The following is a 20931-nucleotide window of genomic DNA, read 5'->3' as shown; positions in this document are numbered from 1 at the left end:
ATTTACAAGTTGTTTGCTGCTGCCTAAGATGTTAATATGTAGTCGGTTCATTTCATCTTCCACTATGTTGAGCTTTCCTGTGTTCATGCTTCTTACATTTCATGTTCTAGTGTAATTCTATTTTTGCAACTTCAGATTTTTCTTCTGGCATGGCAACATCAGCAACTAGTCTCAAAGGTTTTAATTTAGCCATGTCATAGACATCATTACCATTCCAAAAGAGTTTCAGCTTTTTTATGGTAGCATGTTGAATACCATCTGACTTAGAGCCTATCATCAGTCACTTTATCATATTGATCCACATGATTCTTCTTGGCAAATGGAGTGATATACTATTGTCTTCTCCTGTAGAGTATGAAATGATGCCTTTGTTGTTGCTACTAAAATGTTTTGCCTCTAGCATCTTCCTGTAACACTGCCCTCTGGTAGGGGTTTATGCTTGCTGTAGCTGGCCATACAGTGTGACCCTCATGCTTGAGTGACTTGTGTGGGAGTATATATTCCTAGCCTATACTCTGATGATTTTTGATCATCCCACCCAGGAAATCCTTGCCCCTTGCTGCAGTGACACAGCATAGCAGGACTTGATGGGAGGCTATTTATATGAAACCAGTAAAATTAAGTGTAACTTATTGCAGATGCCAGATTGTTTGGGGCTGTTTTATACCTTTGCCTAAAAAGCACCTAAACTATTGTTAGAACATTTTCAATAATATACTGGTATTCTAGTTTTTGTATTTGTTCATTATCCACGTTTAAAGTGTCTTAATGCATATGTTGATATATCAGTCTGATGTTTATGCAAGTTGGGAACAAATCAGCAATTGGAAAAGGTGAAAGGATCTTTTAGCATCTCTTTGAACTTTTGGACTGAGTTTTAGGTTTATTTTACTGATTAGATTTGTGAGACTAGTAAAATAGAAATGTACATAGTACGTTTCTAATACTTAATGTTACATAATAAGCTGTTTTGCAAGCATGTTTTTGTTTCAAAGGTTTTTGTCATTTGGTTATTTGTTTCAGACAAACCGAAGCAATCCAATTTCAACGTTTTCTCAATGCTTTTAACTTGCTGTTCCAAGTTAATAGTCTGCTTTATATTAATAGTCCAAACTGTGATTGTAAGTTTATTGAAAACCTCTTGACACAATAAATTATAAAATTCTCTTTTTGGATTAGATATTACTGTTACCCTTTTTATTAGTGTTCAGGTATCTTAAGAAAGGCAGTGCCATAGAATGTTCAAACTATCGCACCATTGCACTCATTTCTCATGCTAGTAAAGTTATGCTTAAAATCCTGCAAACTAGACTCCAGCAGTATGTGGATCGAGAACTACCAGAAGTACAGGCAGGATTTCGAAGAAGCAGAGGAACTAGAGATCAAATTGCCAACATACGCTTTCTTGCGAAGGTTGTTGAGAGCGTGGTGGCACATCAGCTCCCTCTGGTTCTGGATGAAGCGGATTATCTAGACCCATACCAATCGGGCTTCAGGCCCAGGTACAGCACGGAGACGGCATTGGTCGCTCTGGTGAATGATCTCTGCCGGGCTCGGGACAGGGGATATTCCTCTGTCCTAGTCCTATTAGACCTCTCAGCGGCTTTCGATACCATCGACCATGGTATCCTGCTGCGGCGTCTCAGGGGATTGGGAGTGGGAGGCACGGTTCTTCAGTGGTTCTCCTATCTCCTGGGACGTTTGCAGTTGGTGTTGGCAGGGGGACAGAGGTCGACCTCGAGGCCTCTCGCTTGTGGAGTTCCTCAGGAGTCGGTCCTCTCGCCTCTCCTGTTCAACATCTATATGAAGCCGCTGGGTGAGATCATTCATGGTTTTGGAGTTGGGTATCATCAGTATGCGGATGATACCCAGCTTTTCATTTCGACCCCAAACCACCCCAGTGATGCCCTCGACGTGATGTCCCGTTGCCTGGAGGCAGTTCGGGTCTGGATGGGAAGGAACAGGCTTTGACTCAACCCTGGCAAGACTGAGTGGCTGTGTGTACCGGCATCTCGGGATATTCAGAATATTCCATCTCTTTCTATGGGGGGTGAGTTATTACCCCAGGTAGATAGGGCTCGCAACTTGGGAGTCCTATATTCACAGCTTTCTTTAGAAGAACATATAGTAAATGTGACTAGGGGGGGCCTTCGCCCATGTTCGCCTGGTGCGCCAGTTGCGGCCCTATCTAGACCGGGATGCCTTGCGTACGGTCACTCATGCGCTCGTGACCTCTCGTTTGGACTACTGCAACGCTCTCTACATGGGGCTGCCCTTGAGGACCACTCGGAGGCTCCAACTGGTACAGAATGCAGCCGCGAGAGTTGTGTTGGGAGTCTCCCGATACTCCCATGTTACACCCCTGCTCTGTGAGCTGCATTGGCTCCCAGTTGTCTTCCGGGTGAGATTCAAGGTTTAGTTTTATTAAATTTTTATACCGCCCTTCTCCTCCACTCAGGGCGGTGTACAGGGCAATAAATATCAGAATATAAATACAAAAGTTAAAAGAAGTTAAAAGAATTAAATAATGATGCCCAATATAATACAATGATTAAAACTATGTTAAAATTAGACCCAACCCCAAACCCATCAAACCAGGCCAGATTGTTCAAATAAATAAGTTTTTAAATCGCGCCGGAAGGAGCGAAGGTCGGGGGCCATCCGGAGCTCAACCGGCAAGCGGTTCCATAGGTCTGGCGTGCCCACAGAGAACGCCCTCCCCCTGGGGACCACCAATCAACATTCTCTGATCGGAGGCACCCTGAGGAGGCCCACTCTGTGGGAGCGCACTGGACGGAGGGAGGTTGATGCCGGCAGCAGGTGCTGCCGTAGGTAATCCGGACCCATGCCATGTAGGGCTTTATAGGTCATTACCAGCACCTTGAATCTCACCCGGAGGGCAACTGGCAGCCAATGCAGCTCGCGGAGCAGAGATGTAACATGGGAGTATCGGGAGACCCCTAACACCACTTGCGCGGCTGCATTTAAAGTGATTCTGACCTCAGATGGTAACTGTATACTTGAATTCAAGGAAAAACAATAAAAATGTTGATTGGTTGACCATTACAAGTTGGCTGAGATGAACTATCATTTGGAACATACAAAGCTTATGTAGTATATAGGTGTAGCAATGTAGAATTTGTTGTCTCCTCCCTTATTAAAATGAATATTACAGATTTTTTATTGGTTTTCAGAATACATTTAAGCATTAAAATGCTTCACTGAAAGTAAATAGTTTAGCATCTGAACTGTGCTAATGAAGATGATAAGAAATAAAAGCAATTTGGTGCATGGTGTTACATATTGACTCCCTTTGCCTTTGAATTTCAATCAGGGATGGTTTGGATTATGACACCAAGTGCTTTGCCTTAAGGCTTGTGATTCTATGAAGTAACTTTTTTCAGATGCATCAGCTATGCATTGCCTAATTTGTTATGAAAGTGAAAAAACATTCAATAATTGTAGCTAAATTGTGCTGCTAACATATGTTTCTGATGAAATTATTGGTAATATGATAGAATTGAAATAAATACATGATTGCTTTGTTTTAAATAACATTTCCAGTGACAGTCTATCAAAGATGGCTTTTCCTTCCTTTTTTGAAGACTTATGAGACATTATTAATTCCAAATGGCAGAGATCCAATTATGATATAAGATATGCTGAAATTTAGCCAGCAGAGTTGTAGAATTAGTGCTCCTTGAATTTAGCATTAAAATTAGCTTTTTACTTTATAATTTAATATGATTTTACAGAACTAGTCCAGCTAATTCAGGGGTCTCCAAACTCTTCATTTCATTGACTCGTTTCTGAAGATTGTTCATCAACCTCCACACATTTACCAATGCCTTGGTAAGGCCACACTTGGAATACTGCATCCAGTTTTGGTCACCACGATGTAAAAAAGATGTTGAGACTCTAGAAGGAGTACAGAGAAGAGCAACAAAGATGATTAGAGGACATAGTACGTTTCTAATACTTAATGTTACAATAATAAGCTGTTTTGCAAGCACTTTTTTGTTTCAAAGGTTTTTGTCAATTGGATATTTGCTTCAGACAAATCCTGGGACACGTATATTTGCCTTCATTCGTAAAAATAAATGGACAGTTTCAAATGTGAGTTAGCAACTTATGCAGATTCTTTGTGCCAAGGGAATTTATTGATATTTTTCTACTTCACCTGTGAGAATAGAAAGCTTAAGTGTATGAAAGCCCAACAGAGTTTATTTCACATTTGAAGGCAAGTAACAGGTAGCCTCAGACTCTGTTTTTACAGACTATGAGCTCCCCTGTGTCAGGCATGAAACCACACATGAAGGTGCAATTAAACTGATTTATTAGTAAGAGCCTATGTACAAGAATCTTCTCAACTAATGGTCAACACCTGATTAGAATTAGAGAGGGCTAATTGCACTCAAGGGGGGGCTGTACTTAGTTTGCTTGTGACTATATAGTAATACTAGGCTAATCCCTCTTTTCATTCTGGCCCCTCTCCTCCTGCTTTTGCCATTCCTTCTCCTTCACCCTGTCAATCCTAGTTTAAGAGTACTTTTGGCGAGATTTGATAGGCTCATTATTAGAAAAAAAGATACTATAGCTTGGTATACTATTTTCATGGAAATGGCAATTAGTGCAGAAAATAGATTGGCATTGGCTGCCAGTATATAATTAACTTGAGTTCAAGGTGTTAATAATAACAATTAAAGCTATAGTTATTGAGATATCACAAAGGCAGCACTACTTTGGAACCTGCATGCGTATTAAAGTTCCCCAAGGAAAGTTATTCAACATCCCATTGTTGGGAATCTTACTTCATGTAAAAACGCAGAAAGAGCCTTATCTTTGGGTTCTTAAGTATGCAGTACTGTTCCACCAAAGATCATAGTTTGCTTTATCAGCTGCTTTGCGTTGGGCTTTAATTACTGGTTTACTCCAATATAAAAGTTATTAAATACAGTGGATAAGAATAATTAATAATCCATATGAAGTTGTTTTATTATCCCATGTCAGCTATGTTTATTTAGAATGCTTTCTCAAAAATATATAGATATTATATATGGATACTATAGTTATAGATTACTTCATCACAAATTGTTTACCCTTTTAAAGAATTCCAAAAATATGATGAGGAATATCATCATTTTAAAAGAGCACCTTCATATATATGCTTTGCAATTCAGACTCTATTCATTCTCTGTATCTGAGCAAATCCTCTCAACATACTTGTTTCTTATTGGCTGCTCACTTTTATATTCAAGTCACATTCATGCTGATTATTCTTGACCCCATTGCCTTTTAAATTGTCTTGTTGCATTTAGCCCAGTCTTATGTTTCTCCATCCATCTCTCACTTCTATTTAACTATGTAGGCAGAACTATTGTAGAAAGCTATTCAAGCTTCTTTTAATAAACTTAATATTTGCAAGAAACACAATGCTTGTACATCTTGAAATTTCTTTTTCTTTTTTAAAAAATAAATTAGCATTATATTGGCTTCTCAGGTACACTGGCCAAATTTATTAGGAAGCTGTAAATTTAATAAAACAGAACTTCAGTAGTTGAAAAATGTATCTTTCATTAATCAAAAGATAGTTAACTTAGGATATTTGCTACTGATGTGGCAATTGGACTAATTCAAGGACAGACGAGTTCAGTTTATCTAGGTGATTAAACAAATTCAAAGTGGAAGGGCTATTAGTCATTATTAGATTTGATGAATAAAAACTAGTTGTACAATCAAAGACAACACTTTAAAATGTAGAAGTATCATTGAAAGAGGGCTGCTATTTCCAGGATAGTTCTGGTTATATGTTGTGTCATACAGAATGCCAGAATGGAGAAACAATTGATAAACCATCCATCACTTCTCAAGATAAATGTGTAGCTATACCCTTTATGATTAAGAGATTTTGTATTGGGAAAAAATAAAGATCACATCATTGACAAAATTTCATTCAAGGTTTTTGTCTTTTGTCTTTCAACTTTCAACTTTCAATCCATTTATGTTAATATGACCAACAATTGCATAATTATTTAATTCATGTTGACTTAAAAGTATAACTACTGTTGAAGAGGCAGGGCAAGTTTAGACCACTGCTATTTTTGATAGTAATGATCTTTGTGTTTCCCTTTTATGAAATAGTTTCAGATCATCAGACAAGAAAAAAGGCAGTCAGCTGACATTTAAATAGAAGTACAGGTTGCATTATTTCTATATCGGGAGAACCAACAATGCATGTTAAGCTAAGGTATAGCAAAGAAAAACAGGAAGCTGACATTTTATGTAGTTCTAGTTTAAATGCCAGTTTAAGCTTAAGGGAAATAGAATTATGCAAAAGGTTAGTTGCTTCTAACTTCTGTTTTGGGGTTAATCGAGACCATCATACCTTATAGCCACTGTATGACCTATGAAATGACAATCAGAATGCTTGCTTTTTAAAACCAATTGTTCTATGTTTAGTTTAGTAAATGTCATCTGGACTCAGTAAAAAAGTAAATGACCTGCATTGAATTAGTATAATTGAAACGCAAACAAAATATCACATAGTTGAGGACTCATACAGGAAAAGAGAAAGTTGGGAAAATTTCTCATATGATAAATAAAATACGAGAATAAAAACAGGTTTAGTCATCTGTTTTGGTTATGAACATTTTAAACTATTTTATTAAATTTGTACCATTTATTTTTCACTGCTAGAATATAGTCCTCCATCACCAAGACATAATGATAGTGAAATTTTAGCTTCTTTTGGACCAAAAAATCCTTAATATTTTGGTAATATTTTAACTATTTTGTGGTAATAGCATAATAGTTTAGATTATAAATCACTTAAGATATTTCTAATTTGCCAAGAGCTTAATTTTTTTCTTGTGAAAGCCTTTCTGATTCTTAGCTTCACTTTTATATATAGGATGGACCTATAAATATTTAAAAGCTTTTCAAATCTTTTATGACTTGATCTATTCTAAACTTCTTTACTGTCTATAAAAATGCTATATGTTTATTTTCCAACTCAAATACTTATTTTTTTATGAAAACTTAAATGTAATGCAAAAGAAATGTGATATATTTTGTTGGATATGTATTTTGCTCCAGTGAATCAGTATGTAGTTTTTAAAATTATAATCTAAATTTTTCCCAAGATATATTTTTCTTTAAATGCCCTTCTTGGCCTTGGTATAAACTGAAAGTTGTGATTTAAGAACAGCTGATGTTTCAAAGGATAAAGTTTTGTCCGCAACTTTTTTTGTTGGGAATAATTACAGATGCTACGGTTGTGGACACTAAGCTGATGTTGAATTTAATTACGGCAGCAAGACTCTTAGTAGGTCAATATTGGAAGAAGGAGGAACTGCCGACTATAGAAGAATGGACTTTAAAGGTTTCTGACCTGGCAGAGATGGCAAAGATCTCGGCTTATTTGAAAGATCACTCGCAAGAACGTTATGTTATGGAGTGGAGAAAATGGATTGAGTATATCCAGAACAAATATGGGACTAAGAAGTTTCATGTAGCATTTGAATAAGTCTTCCTTTCTTTTCTCCTTTTTTTTTCTCTTTTTTTTATATATCTTATATTAATAGTGTTTGTAGTTATCCTATATGAGCTAGAGAGAGATAGATTTTAGAGTTTATGGTTGTTAGCATATGGATGTTTATGATTGGTTTTTTTTTGGTTTTTTATACCTTGTACTTAGCTCTGGGAAGTCGGGGGGGGGGAGGGGAGGGGGGGAGGGGTAGGGAGGGAGGGATAGGGGAGGGGTAGGGGGGATTGTTAAAGATAAAATGTATGATAAAACTTTTCAATAAAAAAACAGCTGATGTTTCTAAGGTGAAGTTTGAAGCTTATGCAAGAAATCTAATCTCACTAATAGTGATAGGAAAGCAATTTGATCAATGAATTAGCAATTTAAGAGCTAGGAAGATCAAGGAGGTACAGATAAGATAAGGAAAAGTATGAAAGTGTACAGTAGTGGAATTTGGGGAAGGTTCAAGAGGGTGTTAACTGTTCTGTTGTAAGCTAGTTAAAAGTCCTTGTAAGTAATTATTTAAGCTGATGGAAAAACAACATGTTTAATAAAAGTATCCATTTGCCATGAACATTATGGACCCAATCCTGATCTTACTCTTTGCAGCATAGTTTTAAATTTTACTTCAGTATAAATGATATGTATCTATTTTTGACTTTTTAGTTCTGTATTTATTTTTTAAACTTGGCTTCAGTTAAAAAATTATGCCAGGTTTAATAACAGAAAACTGTCATTGTATTGCTGGCATATAGTCTGTATAAAATGAAGTATGCTAGTTTCTGTTGAAAGCAGTGGAATTTCAAATGTTATAGTGAACTTGTAGAAGCTAATGTAGTCCTAATGCAAAAGCATGCAAATGCAAGTAGATAAATTGGTACTATGTCCGTGGGAAGGCAACAGTGTTGTGTACCTTGACATATAGTCATGCTGTCCACATGACCACAGAAGCATCTTCGGACAGTGCTGGCTCCCTCGGGTAGGAAATGGAGATGAACACTATCTTTTAGTGTCAGATACAACCGGACAGGGGAAATCTTTACCTTATCTTTAATATCTATGCAGATTCTCAGTCATCCAAGTCATGGTTGTCTAAAAGGTGCTTTTTTAAAAGGCAACTGGACTTTGTTTTCCTTGAAGAAACATCTTCAAGAAAAATCCATTTGCTTTTTGAAAAAGCACCTTTGGGACTTAACTTTAATACCACTTTAATGGGACATTTCAGCTGTAGTCAGCAACCTTAATGGTTTGGCATTTTATTAATTATAATTTTTATTCCTAAGGTCTCCAAGATCTCCAATATATCTTAACCTTTGTGTTAAGTATGCCATACAAATTTGTATGGTACTCTGCGACCTAGAGAGATTTTAATGGCATCTACATAGTGTTCATTAATCAAATATTCCTGAATTACTTTTGAGCTCAATTTCATTGAGGGCCACATCAGCATTGCAGTTGCCCTCAGGGGGCCGGGTGGGTATGGCCTGGGTGGGCGTGGCCTACTGGGTGGGCATGGCCAGCTCTACATAGTTCGCATCAAGGGTGCCTATGGGGGCCTGGGCAGGAGTGGGACAGATCTGAGGGTCTCTGGCAATAGGAGGGTCTCTGGGCCAGGGCCAGGGCAGTGGGGGCCGTTCCCTCACTGTTTCCAGGATGGCTTCGTGGGCCACATAAAACCACTTCGCGGGCCGGATCTGGCCCCCGGGCCTTGTGTTTGACATGTCTGCTCTAGAGTATACTAGGTATAAGTGGTCTAACTTTCTGTACTGTTTGTAGCACATCTAGCTTTCACAATCAGCTCCCTTTCTCTTTACATATTTATTTTAATCCCCCAAATACAGGAGGAATTGTTTCATTTCCCCCCAGTCTGATTAAATCCTGTTTTAAAAACTGTTTCTGGGATTGTATTCTGTAGATTTGTGTCATGTTAAACAGCGATGGCTTTTAAATAGTTTATCAACCTTTGGAGTTTACTTCAGAATGGATTTTATAGCAAGTAAGCAAACAAAGGAGGGTAATGGAACAAGCTAATTCCAGCTACATAGCGCTCTTTTACTAATCAAATGCAAGTGTAGACATTCTAATGATAGACAAATTATTTTCCATTACAAATTTATTTTTTTCCATGGATTCTCAGATTTAGAATTTTGAAAATGTAAAATGTCCCTTAAAAAAAAAGAAACAACTCCAGAGATTCTCAAAACACAAATAACAGTCATTGACCTGATTAGCAATATGTTTGTGCTACATTTTGTAACTTTTCCTGAAAAGCACACCTTGTCAGACAGATCTAGAGAAGAATAGAGCATGGTTGAGGAAAATGTTTTAGAACTGGAATTATTCTGCAGTGCAGGAAATTGCATGTGGATGTATAATTTCTGCTGGTATATCATATTGCATCTCTATTATACTCTCATCTGTTTATGCGTTCAGAGTTAATGTTGCTTACCTTTCACATGCATTTTGATTCCAGGTTGCATATAGGGATCTTCATTTATGTCCATATTTATCAAATCAAATTTCTTTTAAGGATCTGAGTGTAAAAAGTGTTCAGAAATCCTTTTTTATTCATTTGTATTCTTCGTATTGCTATGTCAATGTGAGTAAATTTGCAAAATAATCTTGTAGTTGAACATAGAATGCCTATCTCAGTAACTCATCTTTACTCTTAATCATATGACAATTGTTCCCTTATCTTTTCTGCCCTCTTTGTCAGGTATTACTGCACCAATTTAAGTGCACCACACTTTGCATGAAATAATATCCAAAGGTCATCATTTTAAGGGAGTATACTTTTCATAGAGACAGATTTATAGATAACCAAATTACTGGCATAAGGTAGAAAAGCAAACCATTATAGTTAAATTCTGTGCAATATTAAAACAATTTAAGCAGAAAACTTTAGATGCTCTTTGTGACTTTCTCTTTATGGGAACACATACTTTCTTAATTCAAACTAAGTTTGCTTAATTGATATTTTAAATGCAAGTACAATAACTTACCTTTTTTCGCCTGTACTATATCCTTCTGTAGGAAATTACTATTGCATGACTGAAGTGAGGCAAAACTCAATTAAGCTAGTTTTTCAGAAGTGTTAATAGCATTGCATTCTTTTTCTTCCTCTACCATTGTGTTATTGAATCATTACTAGATTTATTCAAAGCTGGTAAGTACAGTTGTTTTAGACAGTGAATGATATCTAATGGATAAAGTGATAAAAATGTGACAAGTTACAGTGCATTTTGTTGGATAAAATCAGATACAGGTATCCCTCAACTTACAACAGTTCATTTAATGACCATTTGAAGTTACAATAGCACTAAGAAAAGTGATTTATAACCATATTTCACACGAGCGTTGCAGCATTCTCATGGTTACATGGTCAAAATTCGAATGCAATTGATTCATATTTATGATGGTTGCAGTGTCCCAGGGTCATGTGGTCACCTTTTGCCACCTTCTGACAAGCAAAGTCAATGGAGAGCAGATCCCTTAACAGCCATGTTACTAACCTAATAATTGCAGTGATTCACTTAACAATTGTAGCAAGAAAGGTCATAAAATGGGGAAAAGTTCACTTAACAAATGTCTCAGCAAGAGAAATTTTGGGCTCAGTTGTGGTCGTAAGTCGAGAACTACCTGTATTGTGTTGTGAAATGGCTTAAGATCAATAGTGCAACATTTTCAGTTATAAATATTTGTTTTAGACAAATGTTTGCTTGTCATATCTGCTAAAGAGAACTTGGATTTCAGGGATAGTCAATTATTTATTTTATTTATTTTATTTTATTTATTTTATTTTAATTCCATTTATATCCCGCCCTTCTCCGAAGACTCAGGGCGGCTTACAAGCTTAGCAGTAGTTAAATTATCCTTTGAAGAAAGTCATAACACCTTATGATTTTATGGGAGCAGAAACTAATGTTAAACCTCTTGACTTTAGACAAATATAATAAAATAACACATTTCCTTTGTTCTAAGTAGTTTGTGGAAAACAGATCCATTCCAGTTCAAAAATAGTCTAAAAATGGTCCTGGTTACTGTAGGAAATTTGTTACTTAATGAATTACTTGCCTCAGGGATTTGATTGATATTTCTTTCTTTATTGGCAACATTTAATACTACCAGTAATGTAATTGCCTGACCAGTGGGCCAGATTGGAGACACAGTGGTTCTTATCCTATCAAAGTGGTCAATATTAGAAGTTTATATTCAATTTCTTTTCACATGTAGATAGTCCTGGCAATTGGGACCAAAATTTCCTCCACTAAGCAATATGATTGGGAAGGATGATGGCTCATGGCTGCATTGCTTAGTGTTTGCAATTCTGAAGTCCTAGTTGCTGAACTCTTACCTGGTTCACTCAAGACCAAGTTAGACAAAGAAATGGGTTGGTAAACCATAGTATTTAAGGTATAGTTCAATCTCTTCTGTTCAGGATAAAAAACTAGATACAGGACTCTAGATATAAGAACACTGACGGTACTTACAATTACTTTCATACAAAATTTAAGATAATTTCATGTCTATATTTCTTAAGAAATTTGGGAACTCAACGCACTGGTCACTTTCAGATCAAGCTCCTCCTATGCACTTTATGTTGGATGGCCTTTGAATTGTTCAGAAGTTGCAACAAGTACAGTATTGCACACAAGAACAACACTGTAAAATAAATGAGTAACAGCAGTTTGATTTTTATAATGAAATTTTGGTAATAAGCATTGGTTTAATGTTTCTAGCCTTTTAACTAAGGTTGCCATATCTAAGGTACAAAAATCTGGATAACCTCTAAATGGCAGTAAAGAGCTTCACTGCAGTAATTGTACAGATTTGTGCAGCTCAGATGTGATGTTGTTGTTGTTGTTAGCTGCGAAGTCATGTCCGACCCATCGCGACCCCATGGACAATGTTCCTCCAGGCCTTCCTGTCCTCTACCATCTTCTGGAGTCCATTTAAGCTCACACCTACAGCTTCAGTGACTCCATCCAGCCACCTCATTCTCTGTCGTCCCCTTCTTCTATTGCCCTCAATCTTTCCCAGCATTAGGCTCTTCTCCAGTGAGTCCTTCCTTCTCATTAGGTGGCCAAAGTATTTGAGCTTCAACTTCATGATCTGGCCTTCTAAAGAGCAGTTGGGGTTGATCTCCTCTAGGACTGACCGGTTTGATCGCCTTGCAGTCCAAGGGACTTGCAGGAGTCTTCTCCAGCACCATAGTTCAAAGGCCTCAATTCTTTGGTGCTCAGATGTGATAGTTCTATCCAAACAACCTTTCAGTTTAACTCTGCCTTCCACTGAGCCTGTAATTTTCTCCTGTGGTAAAGACACTTTGTTATTCCTTATGCTTTCTACTAGAGTTGTCTTTTGTCTGACTATACATGTATTTATATACAGTACTGCTTCATGAAGATGTTGTTCAGATAAGCAACTGAAAATAGTTTTGAGAAATCCTACAATATTATTTGACTGTACTGTTGAATTATTATAGGTTATTTTTAGTAATATGGTACAAAGTATTGAATATGCTGCTTTTCTATGCAGAAAGTTACTGAAAGGTACTGAAAGTTTTAAATTTTGGATGTATAAAGCTGGACTGTGAACGTTAGGAGTGGTGGTCGTTGTGATTAATTCTGTGGTGACTAATTACAGGAATGGGATGGGAGGGGGGATTCATACTATTGTCTTCTTGTTGCATTAACTGATAAGACAAATTGTCAAGTAGCAGTATGAAACCAGTGAATAAAATGACTTTTTGGTTACAACTGTAGTAGTATTGATGTGTAGCATGGGGTGTGCCATTATAACACACATTATAACACATAGAGAAGTGTTAATTATTATATAGACCAAGCTTATTTTGTGATGACAATGCTATAAAAATGGTATTTAAGACAACTTTTTCTTATGGACTTCTGAAAGCTATTATAAATTTCCTTTGCTAAGTTGAAGATAATGTAATTTACTGAATCTGAATTCAAAAACTGGTAATTGTCAAGGTTAGAAGCAAAAACATATCTTCAATATTGTTTAACATTAATTTAGACCATTAAAAAATTAATTTGGAGATACAACATTTAAAGAGAATAAATGGTATCATTTATCAAATCAAGGTATCCTTCTGTATAACTGTAAAAAAAATAGTTATAGCAGAGATTAATCTTTTTACATGTGATGAAGAACTTAGTTGCCAGCTTTCTCTGAAGGTAAATAGTATCTATGACATATTCAAGAAAAATAAATATTAGAATATTTGAGTTGACTTGGAGAAATGATATGACACACAGTGTAATTTCAATGTGTAAAATGTTAATGGATGCGTTTTTTGCAAAAATGTAGTTACCATCATTTCTACAATTCTAGTGAGATCTAGCATTGTATTATCTGCACCGAAGATAGTAAGGGAAGCTGGGTCCTGAAGCACTTTTTACTTCTATTATTGAAATAGTGACTGTCTTGTTTGTTTATTTATTTAATAAATAAATATATCCCCCCCCCTTTCCAGGCAATTTTTATGATTCCCACAAATCCCCCTCCAACATTCCGGAAGCCAGAGCTTTGGTCTGATGAATTCACTGACTTTGTGAAGAAATGTTTAGTGAAGAATCCTGAGCAAAGAGCTACTGCAACTCACCTTCTACAGGTCAGTACTGTATGCAGTTATTTTTTTAAAAGTAGCTATCAGCCTGGGAAAGTTTGCATGTGTGCTCAATAAGATGAAAACCTCCACGTTCACCCCCACTGAATTACTTTTTTTCTACTTAATAGCTGACAGAAAATTGTTCAGAGTTTCCCCATGAGTAATAGGGGTTCACTGTAATTAGTTTCTTGAGCTGCTTGTTAAGCAAGCAAGTGGTTGATTGTTTCAGAAAAGCAGATCTGAGGAATCCTTTTGATTTGCCCGGAGTTCTCCACCTATATGGTATTCAAACATGTTTGTTTTGTACATGTTACATTTACAGGAATGCTATCTCTGCAGTCAATATTACTGCAGTCAGTGGTCGGTGCTGTTTCCTGCTCCAAACAGTAATTTTTTGAACAATTTTCACTAGTCAGAACATTTGGATATGAATTATCTAACCCTTTTCATTCTCATTGTTTCTTCTTTTCATCCTTGCGTTTTGCCTTTCTTTTTAGTTTACATTTTTTATATTGCATAATAAACAGATATTTGTTCTTTGTGCTAATTTTTATTTGTATATTTTATCTAGTTATAATTCTTTTAAGACTTTGCTCTGTAATCTTTTTCTTTTGGGAAATCAAGAGAAATGATTTCAAAAGCCCCTCATTTTTTGGTGATTTTTTTTTTGGTCCACAATAGCCCTGGTAGCAATTATAATGTTACAAAAGAATGTAATTATTGTACAGAAATGTTATCTATATCAGAGTTCCCCAATCTTTCAGGGTTGGTGGCTTGGAGCGGTGAGGGAGTGGGGGAAAGAAGGGATGGTTTTGTGTGTGCGGGTGAATGCATGTGCATGAGCATGAACATCTATTGTGCGAGTAGGGCTGTGAGAGCCCGCAATGACGCTTGCGCAAGTGGGACCACGAATGCCTGCAATGCTTGCACAAATGGGGCCATGAACACCCACGAGGATGCTCACGCAAGTTGGACTGTAAACACCCTTGACTCTCACAGCAATGCTCGCATGAATGGGGCTGTGAATGCCCACAATGCTTGTAGCATTGATCGTGCAAGTGGGGCTGTGCGCACATGTGCACGCACATGTGCACAGGCCAGCCATTCACACAGCCCGGTGGCTAATAGCCCATAGCCCAGTAGTGGTCTGTGGCCCACAGGCTGGGCACCTGTGATCTATATAACAGCTCTTTGTTATAATGGATGTGTGCCTTAAGTGGAAAATCAACAAAAAAAGATTTCAGTCTCTGGACAGTACAGGAACAAAAAGAGCATAATTTTACTGTTGTTAAACTTGGGCAAATTCATTTTTTCTCTGATGTCATGGCCCCTAATACACAGCAACATTTAATTTGGCAATCACAAAGTATTGACTATATAATATGAGCGAAAAAGACCACTTTCCGTATTTTATATTCACAACTGTAAAGAAGCTTGCATCTCTGGAACTCGTGCACAGTCTTGTGGGAGGGTATCAGTGCTGTGTGCAGGAAATGAATAATGATTTTTAGGGTAGGTATCCTGTGAAACTCCAGATGTTGCTGAGCTTCAGTTCTCAACATCCTTCACCACCAACTGTTCCTAGGGATATGCTCTAATAAGGGCCAAATTCACAGTACTGATAGAGAGGATGGACGTTTTTTTAAAAAATAATTTTGTTTTTGTTGTATTTCAACTGCCCATCCGATGATTTTAATTTTGCTTCATTTATATTTCATCATTGCCAATAACTCAGTGACTTGTATTCTGTTAGAATACAGGTTTCTCATGCTATAGTGGCTGCTCTGCTTATGACTGCTAATTTGCATTGTCAGCTTGTTAAAATGAATTAAAATGATATAACTGAATGCATTATAAAGTTTATTTTTCTATGTCAGGCTATCTTCTATTTGTTTATTTACCACTTAATTCACATTTCCTTTGGACAATTATATCCTTAACTGTAAAGCAGTTGTGTTTTGTTGTAACATTCTTCTCATGGTTGCTGTTTACCTAAACAAACAAAAAAGAAAATCCTATTTAGTTGTAAAGCAGTTAAACAGATCTTATGCTGTCTTATTCCAGATTTTAATTGCTGTCCAAAGGGAAATGCTCTCTCCTGCTGGTCTGTGAAGTTGATTGGCATGTTGTTCTAACATGTTACTTTATTTATATTGTGAATACAGATTGTCTGTAGGCTCCATGTTGTATAAATGTATGCATTTATTTTCTAGCATCCTTTTATTAAAAATGCCAAGCAAGTCTCAATTCTGAGAGACCTGATTACTGAAGCTATGGAAATTAAGACCAAAAAGCATGAAGAACAACAGAGGGAACTGGAAGAAGAGGATGAAAACTCGGTGTGTGAAAATTTAATTAAGTTTTCAAATTACGTTTGGCTTGTTAAATTATCAACATATTTAAGTAATATAGTTCTGATTGAGAAGGATGCTGTCACATTTTTTCCTGAGTTTCCTTCCTCCTTGACAATCCCCAGTTCCAAAAGCAGTTTGTGACAAAAACGTTCTCTTGGTTTTTAAAATTGATATAATTTTTTTTAAAATTCCATTTATATCCCGCCCTTCTCCGAAGACTCAGGGCGGCTTACAAGCTTAGCAGTAGCCTTCATTCATAATTGTGTTTGTGTGTGTAGAATTTAAGTAGCACATGAACAAAGATTTTCAGTTCCTTTTAAAAAAACATTGTTACCAATTTCTTAGCTTATCTCTGAATGTATGGGAGAATATATTCTATGGGAGCATCTGCTAAAGACAGTTGAATGAATGCAAAGATCCAAAGTGCCCTCTCTCTAAATAGGGCTATGTTTTGCCACACGTCAAATTATAAAGTTCTGCTTCCATAGTATTCATCCATGTAGCTCAATAATGATTGGAAGCAGCATTCTAGGGGTTCACAGGAATCTTTCATGAAATACTTGGGGAGAAGGTTATATAGGTAGTTCTTAGGACCACAGTTGGGACCAGAATTTCTGTTGCTCAGCTGTTAAGTGTGTCAAATCTGATTTTGCAACCTTTTTTTTGCCACAGTTATTAAGTAAATTGCTGCAATTCTTAAATGAGTCATGCAGTCGTTAAGCAAATCTGGCTTCCTCTCATTGATTTTGCTTATTGGAAGCTGGCTGGGAAGGGAGCAAATGGCGATCCCCTGATCCAGGATGCTGTAACCATCAAAAGTGCAGGCTGCTTTCCTAGCACCCAAATTTTGATTGCAGAACTGTGGGGATGCTGAGTCACTTGTAAGTGTAAGGCCTGGTCGTAAGTCACTTTTCTCAGTGCTGTTGTAATTTTGAATGGTCTCTATATGAACGGTTGTAACTCCAAGATTTGAGTACATTAGGACTAGAATTTCTAGGAAAAATAATAAAAGTGTACAAACTTTTAGTGACTAATTATATATTCTAATAATTCTGATACGGTTGATTTTGTGAACTAACTTTCTTTCTTTCTTTCTTTCTTTCTTTCTTTCTTTCTTTCTTTCTTTCTTTCTTTCTTTCTCTCTCTCTCTCTCCCTCCCTCCCTCCCTCCCTCCCTCTTTCTTTCTTTCTTTCTTTCTTTCTTTCTTTCTTTCTTTCTTTCTTTCTTTCTTTCTTTTTAAAAGACTATAGTGGTACATTTTTTAGGAACATGTTAGAAACAAAATAACATTGCCAGATACATCGGGTTGAATATATGTTAGATGTAATGGAATATATCAGCAATATATTTTACAATAAGATGCTGATTTAGCAAGATATGACTCAAAATATTTGCATTAGAAAATTAGTTTAATTTTGCTATCTGCCTACAGAGTACTAACAATCTTCCTTTCTACCTGATGAAGATTTCTCAATAATAGGAAAAGCAGCATAATTATCAAAGGTGAAAGGTGTGGCATTATGTTGGCCTGCAGCATTGATAAAATAAAAATTCTTATTCTAATCTCTCTTACTAGACATGCAACAAGAAGCTGTAACTTTTACAAACTGGTTAAAAAGTTATTAAAATTAGTTTTGATTTAATTACTTTTAAAGACACGCATATAACAAAAAGACCCCTAAATTAATGTTATTTTTCAACTTGTAAATAAACGTAGAATAGGTTTCCTTACTGTTCCTTGGACTTCATAAAAACACAGCACCCCTGTTACTAATTAAAACAGGCTTTTGTGTGTGCCTCAAAGGAGATGCTCTTGATTTAAGGAGTGGATTAATTAAAAATGATTCTTAAAGTCTAAGAGTCTAAGTGACTCTTAAAGACTCTGAAACATGGTGCAGGATCTGATTTCTTGAGCGACTGCCTATCTCCTATAGCAGGGGTAGGCAACCTAGGCTCTTGGTCTTCAACTCCCAGAATTCCTGAGCCAGCCATGCTGAGGGGAAAGGGAGAGGTTTCCAAGCTGAGCCATGCTGGCTCAGGAATTCTGGGAGTTGAAGTCCACGAGTCATAAAAGAGCCAAGGTTGCCTACCCCTGTCCTATAGTATCTGTCTGTCCAGTTCAATCTGACAGGGTTGATGTGTTCTGAATTCTTTCAACTAAGCAATGTCATCTATTGGGATCCTGATATCATGCTCTCCTTTGTTGTGGTGGCTGTTGTCTGGAATTAAGTTCCCTCTGAAGTCCAAATGGTCCCCACCCTGTTGGTATTTCAAAAGGGCGTGAAGATTTGGCTTTTTGCCCAGGTCTTTGGTGAGGATAAGTGAAGTCTCCTAGGTTGTTTTCTTTGGTATTCTCCCATCTCTGTCTTTCCCATGTTTCTTGTTTTTATTGTCTTTTAAAAATATTTTAAGTCATTTATAAATTGCTCAGGGTTGCTGGATGTCAGGTGACATATACAGTTTAGGATATTTAATTTACTTTATTTACATAAGCAATTATAATTTTTGAAGTGTAGATGTTTATTAAAGTAAAATGGCTATAATAATTAAAAATGATCGTTTTGAAAGCTTGAATAAGATACTTGTAGTGTTTGAATCTCTCATAATCAAGTACCAGTTTCTTTCCATTTAAAGCTGAGCTGGATACAATCCAAAAAAACTTACAGCTTAGTTAGGCATGTTACCGAAATAACTGATCTGATGAGGATATGTTCTGGCAAATTGATATATTTTAATAGGAGCTGTAGTAATTTTATAGATTTTTTTTAAAAAAAATTATACAAAAACTGCAAGCTGCATAACCAACAGAAGGTCTCCATGAATGTTAAATGTTAGAGTAAGCATTATTACACATATTACTAAAAATCTCTTATGCATTTTTGAAGTATGATGAAAATTTGATTCTGATGTTGGACAGCTGTATTATGGAAATATAAAGGAATTTGTTGCCTGGCAGCCTTCAAAAACATGTCAAAATATTTATTTCTATGGATCATTTGACTAATAATAATCAAAATTTACTGGATCATATAATTATGTTTATGTAAATTATCAGAGTATTACTTAAAACACTTCAAGTTAATAAATTCAGGTTATACATTTTTATAATATTTGACAAAAAAAATACAGTGATCTTTTCTGTGTAGTATACTTTCTGCCATGTGATTGATTTCTTCAACTTTATGTCCCTAAATAGCAGACACTATTAAAAGCAACATCAACAACTGAGGGAGTTAAAAAAGAGAACTTTAAAAAATTAAGTTTCTCCTCTGGGACAATAGAAATGCATCTAACATATAAAGTAGCTGATTGATACATGGTCCTTAGTGTAGTTTTATTGGAATCATTAGAAATAATGTATGTATTACTCAAATAATCAATAATTGGATTCTTTTAGAGTCTGCTGATTTAGTTCTTCTGCATTATGCAGACTTGTATATATATTCATATAGCTACTAAGGAAGTTCATTGAAATGCTGCAGTAACTATGTTTGCATTATTTTTTAATGACAGTGATTTGTGTTGAACAAGGTTTTGTTCTTGTACAAGTTTCAAAAGTTGAACATTGTAATCTACTCAACTGTCTTTGCTGCCCTCTAGTGCACATTTTCTCTTTCATAATTGCAAGGATACAAAGAAATAGTTAAATTTCTCTGAGTTGTTCAGAAAAGGCTTGCTCTGTTCTAATAAAATGTATCTAGTAGAAATGGTACCGTAGAAGGTAAATTGCATTTAATAGTGTAACTTTAAAACTAAAATTTTTTTCAAATAAATTAAGAGAAAAATATCATTGATAAAATTAAGAATTAAATTTCAGCAACAAAATTTATTCAATTTCTATAGCTGTCCATCTCAAACAAGTGACTGGGCAGTGAACAATCATAAAACAATTAAAAACAGTTAAAACATACTATAAAATTAAATATATATGGTAGCTGAGAAAATGTATCATCATAGATGTCAACATTTATTTATTTATTTATTTATTTTAATTCCATTTATATCCCGCCCTTCTCCGAAGACTCAGGGCGGCTTACAAGCTTAGCAGTAGCCTTCATTCTCTGTATATGCCTGCTTATTAGGGCTTTCACACACCCCCCAAGCGGCATTATTACAAAGTCAGCTTAATTGCCCCCAACAATCTGGGTCCTCATAGCCAGGAAACAAGGCCTTTCATACTTTTGGAGACTCAGGCCTTCAAGCCCTTACAAAAAAAAGGGTTGGGGTCATCCTGAACTCTGAAGAGAGAATTTTTTATTTATTTATTTATTTTTATTTTAATCCCATTTATATCCTGCCCTTCTCCGAAGACTCAGGGCGGCTTACAAGCTTAGCAGTAGCCTTCATTCTATGTATATGCCTGCTTATTAGGGCTTTTGGGCCCCCCAAGCGGCATTATTACAAAGTCAGCTTATTGC

The 20931-nt window shown here is 36.2% G+C and overlaps 1 protein-coding gene across 4 annotated transcripts in view; it reads left to right on the top strand.

Annotated features, from left to right (window-relative positions):
• Positions 1–20931, top strand: part of STK3 (serine/threonine kinase 3) — a 118388-nt gene that overhangs the window by 42852 nt on the left and 54605 nt on the right. For all 4 annotated transcript variants that reach the window (XM_083358951.1, XM_083358954.1, XM_083358952.1 and 1 more), the window contains exons 7-8: positions 14025–14162; positions 16373–16498. In XM_083358951.1, the coding sequence (XP_083215077.1) occupies positions 14025–14162; positions 16373–16498 (264 nt within the window). The remainder of the gene's footprint in view (positions 1–14024; positions 14163–16372; positions 16499–20931) is intronic.

The sequence above is a fragment of the Vipera ursinii genome, assembly GCF_947247035.1.
Source record: "Vipera ursinii genome assembly, chromosome: 3".
Taxonomy (NCBI): Eukaryota; Metazoa; Chordata; class Lepidosauria; order Squamata; family Viperidae; genus Vipera; species Vipera ursinii.
This window is presented reverse-complemented; position numbering and strand designations above follow the sequence as displayed.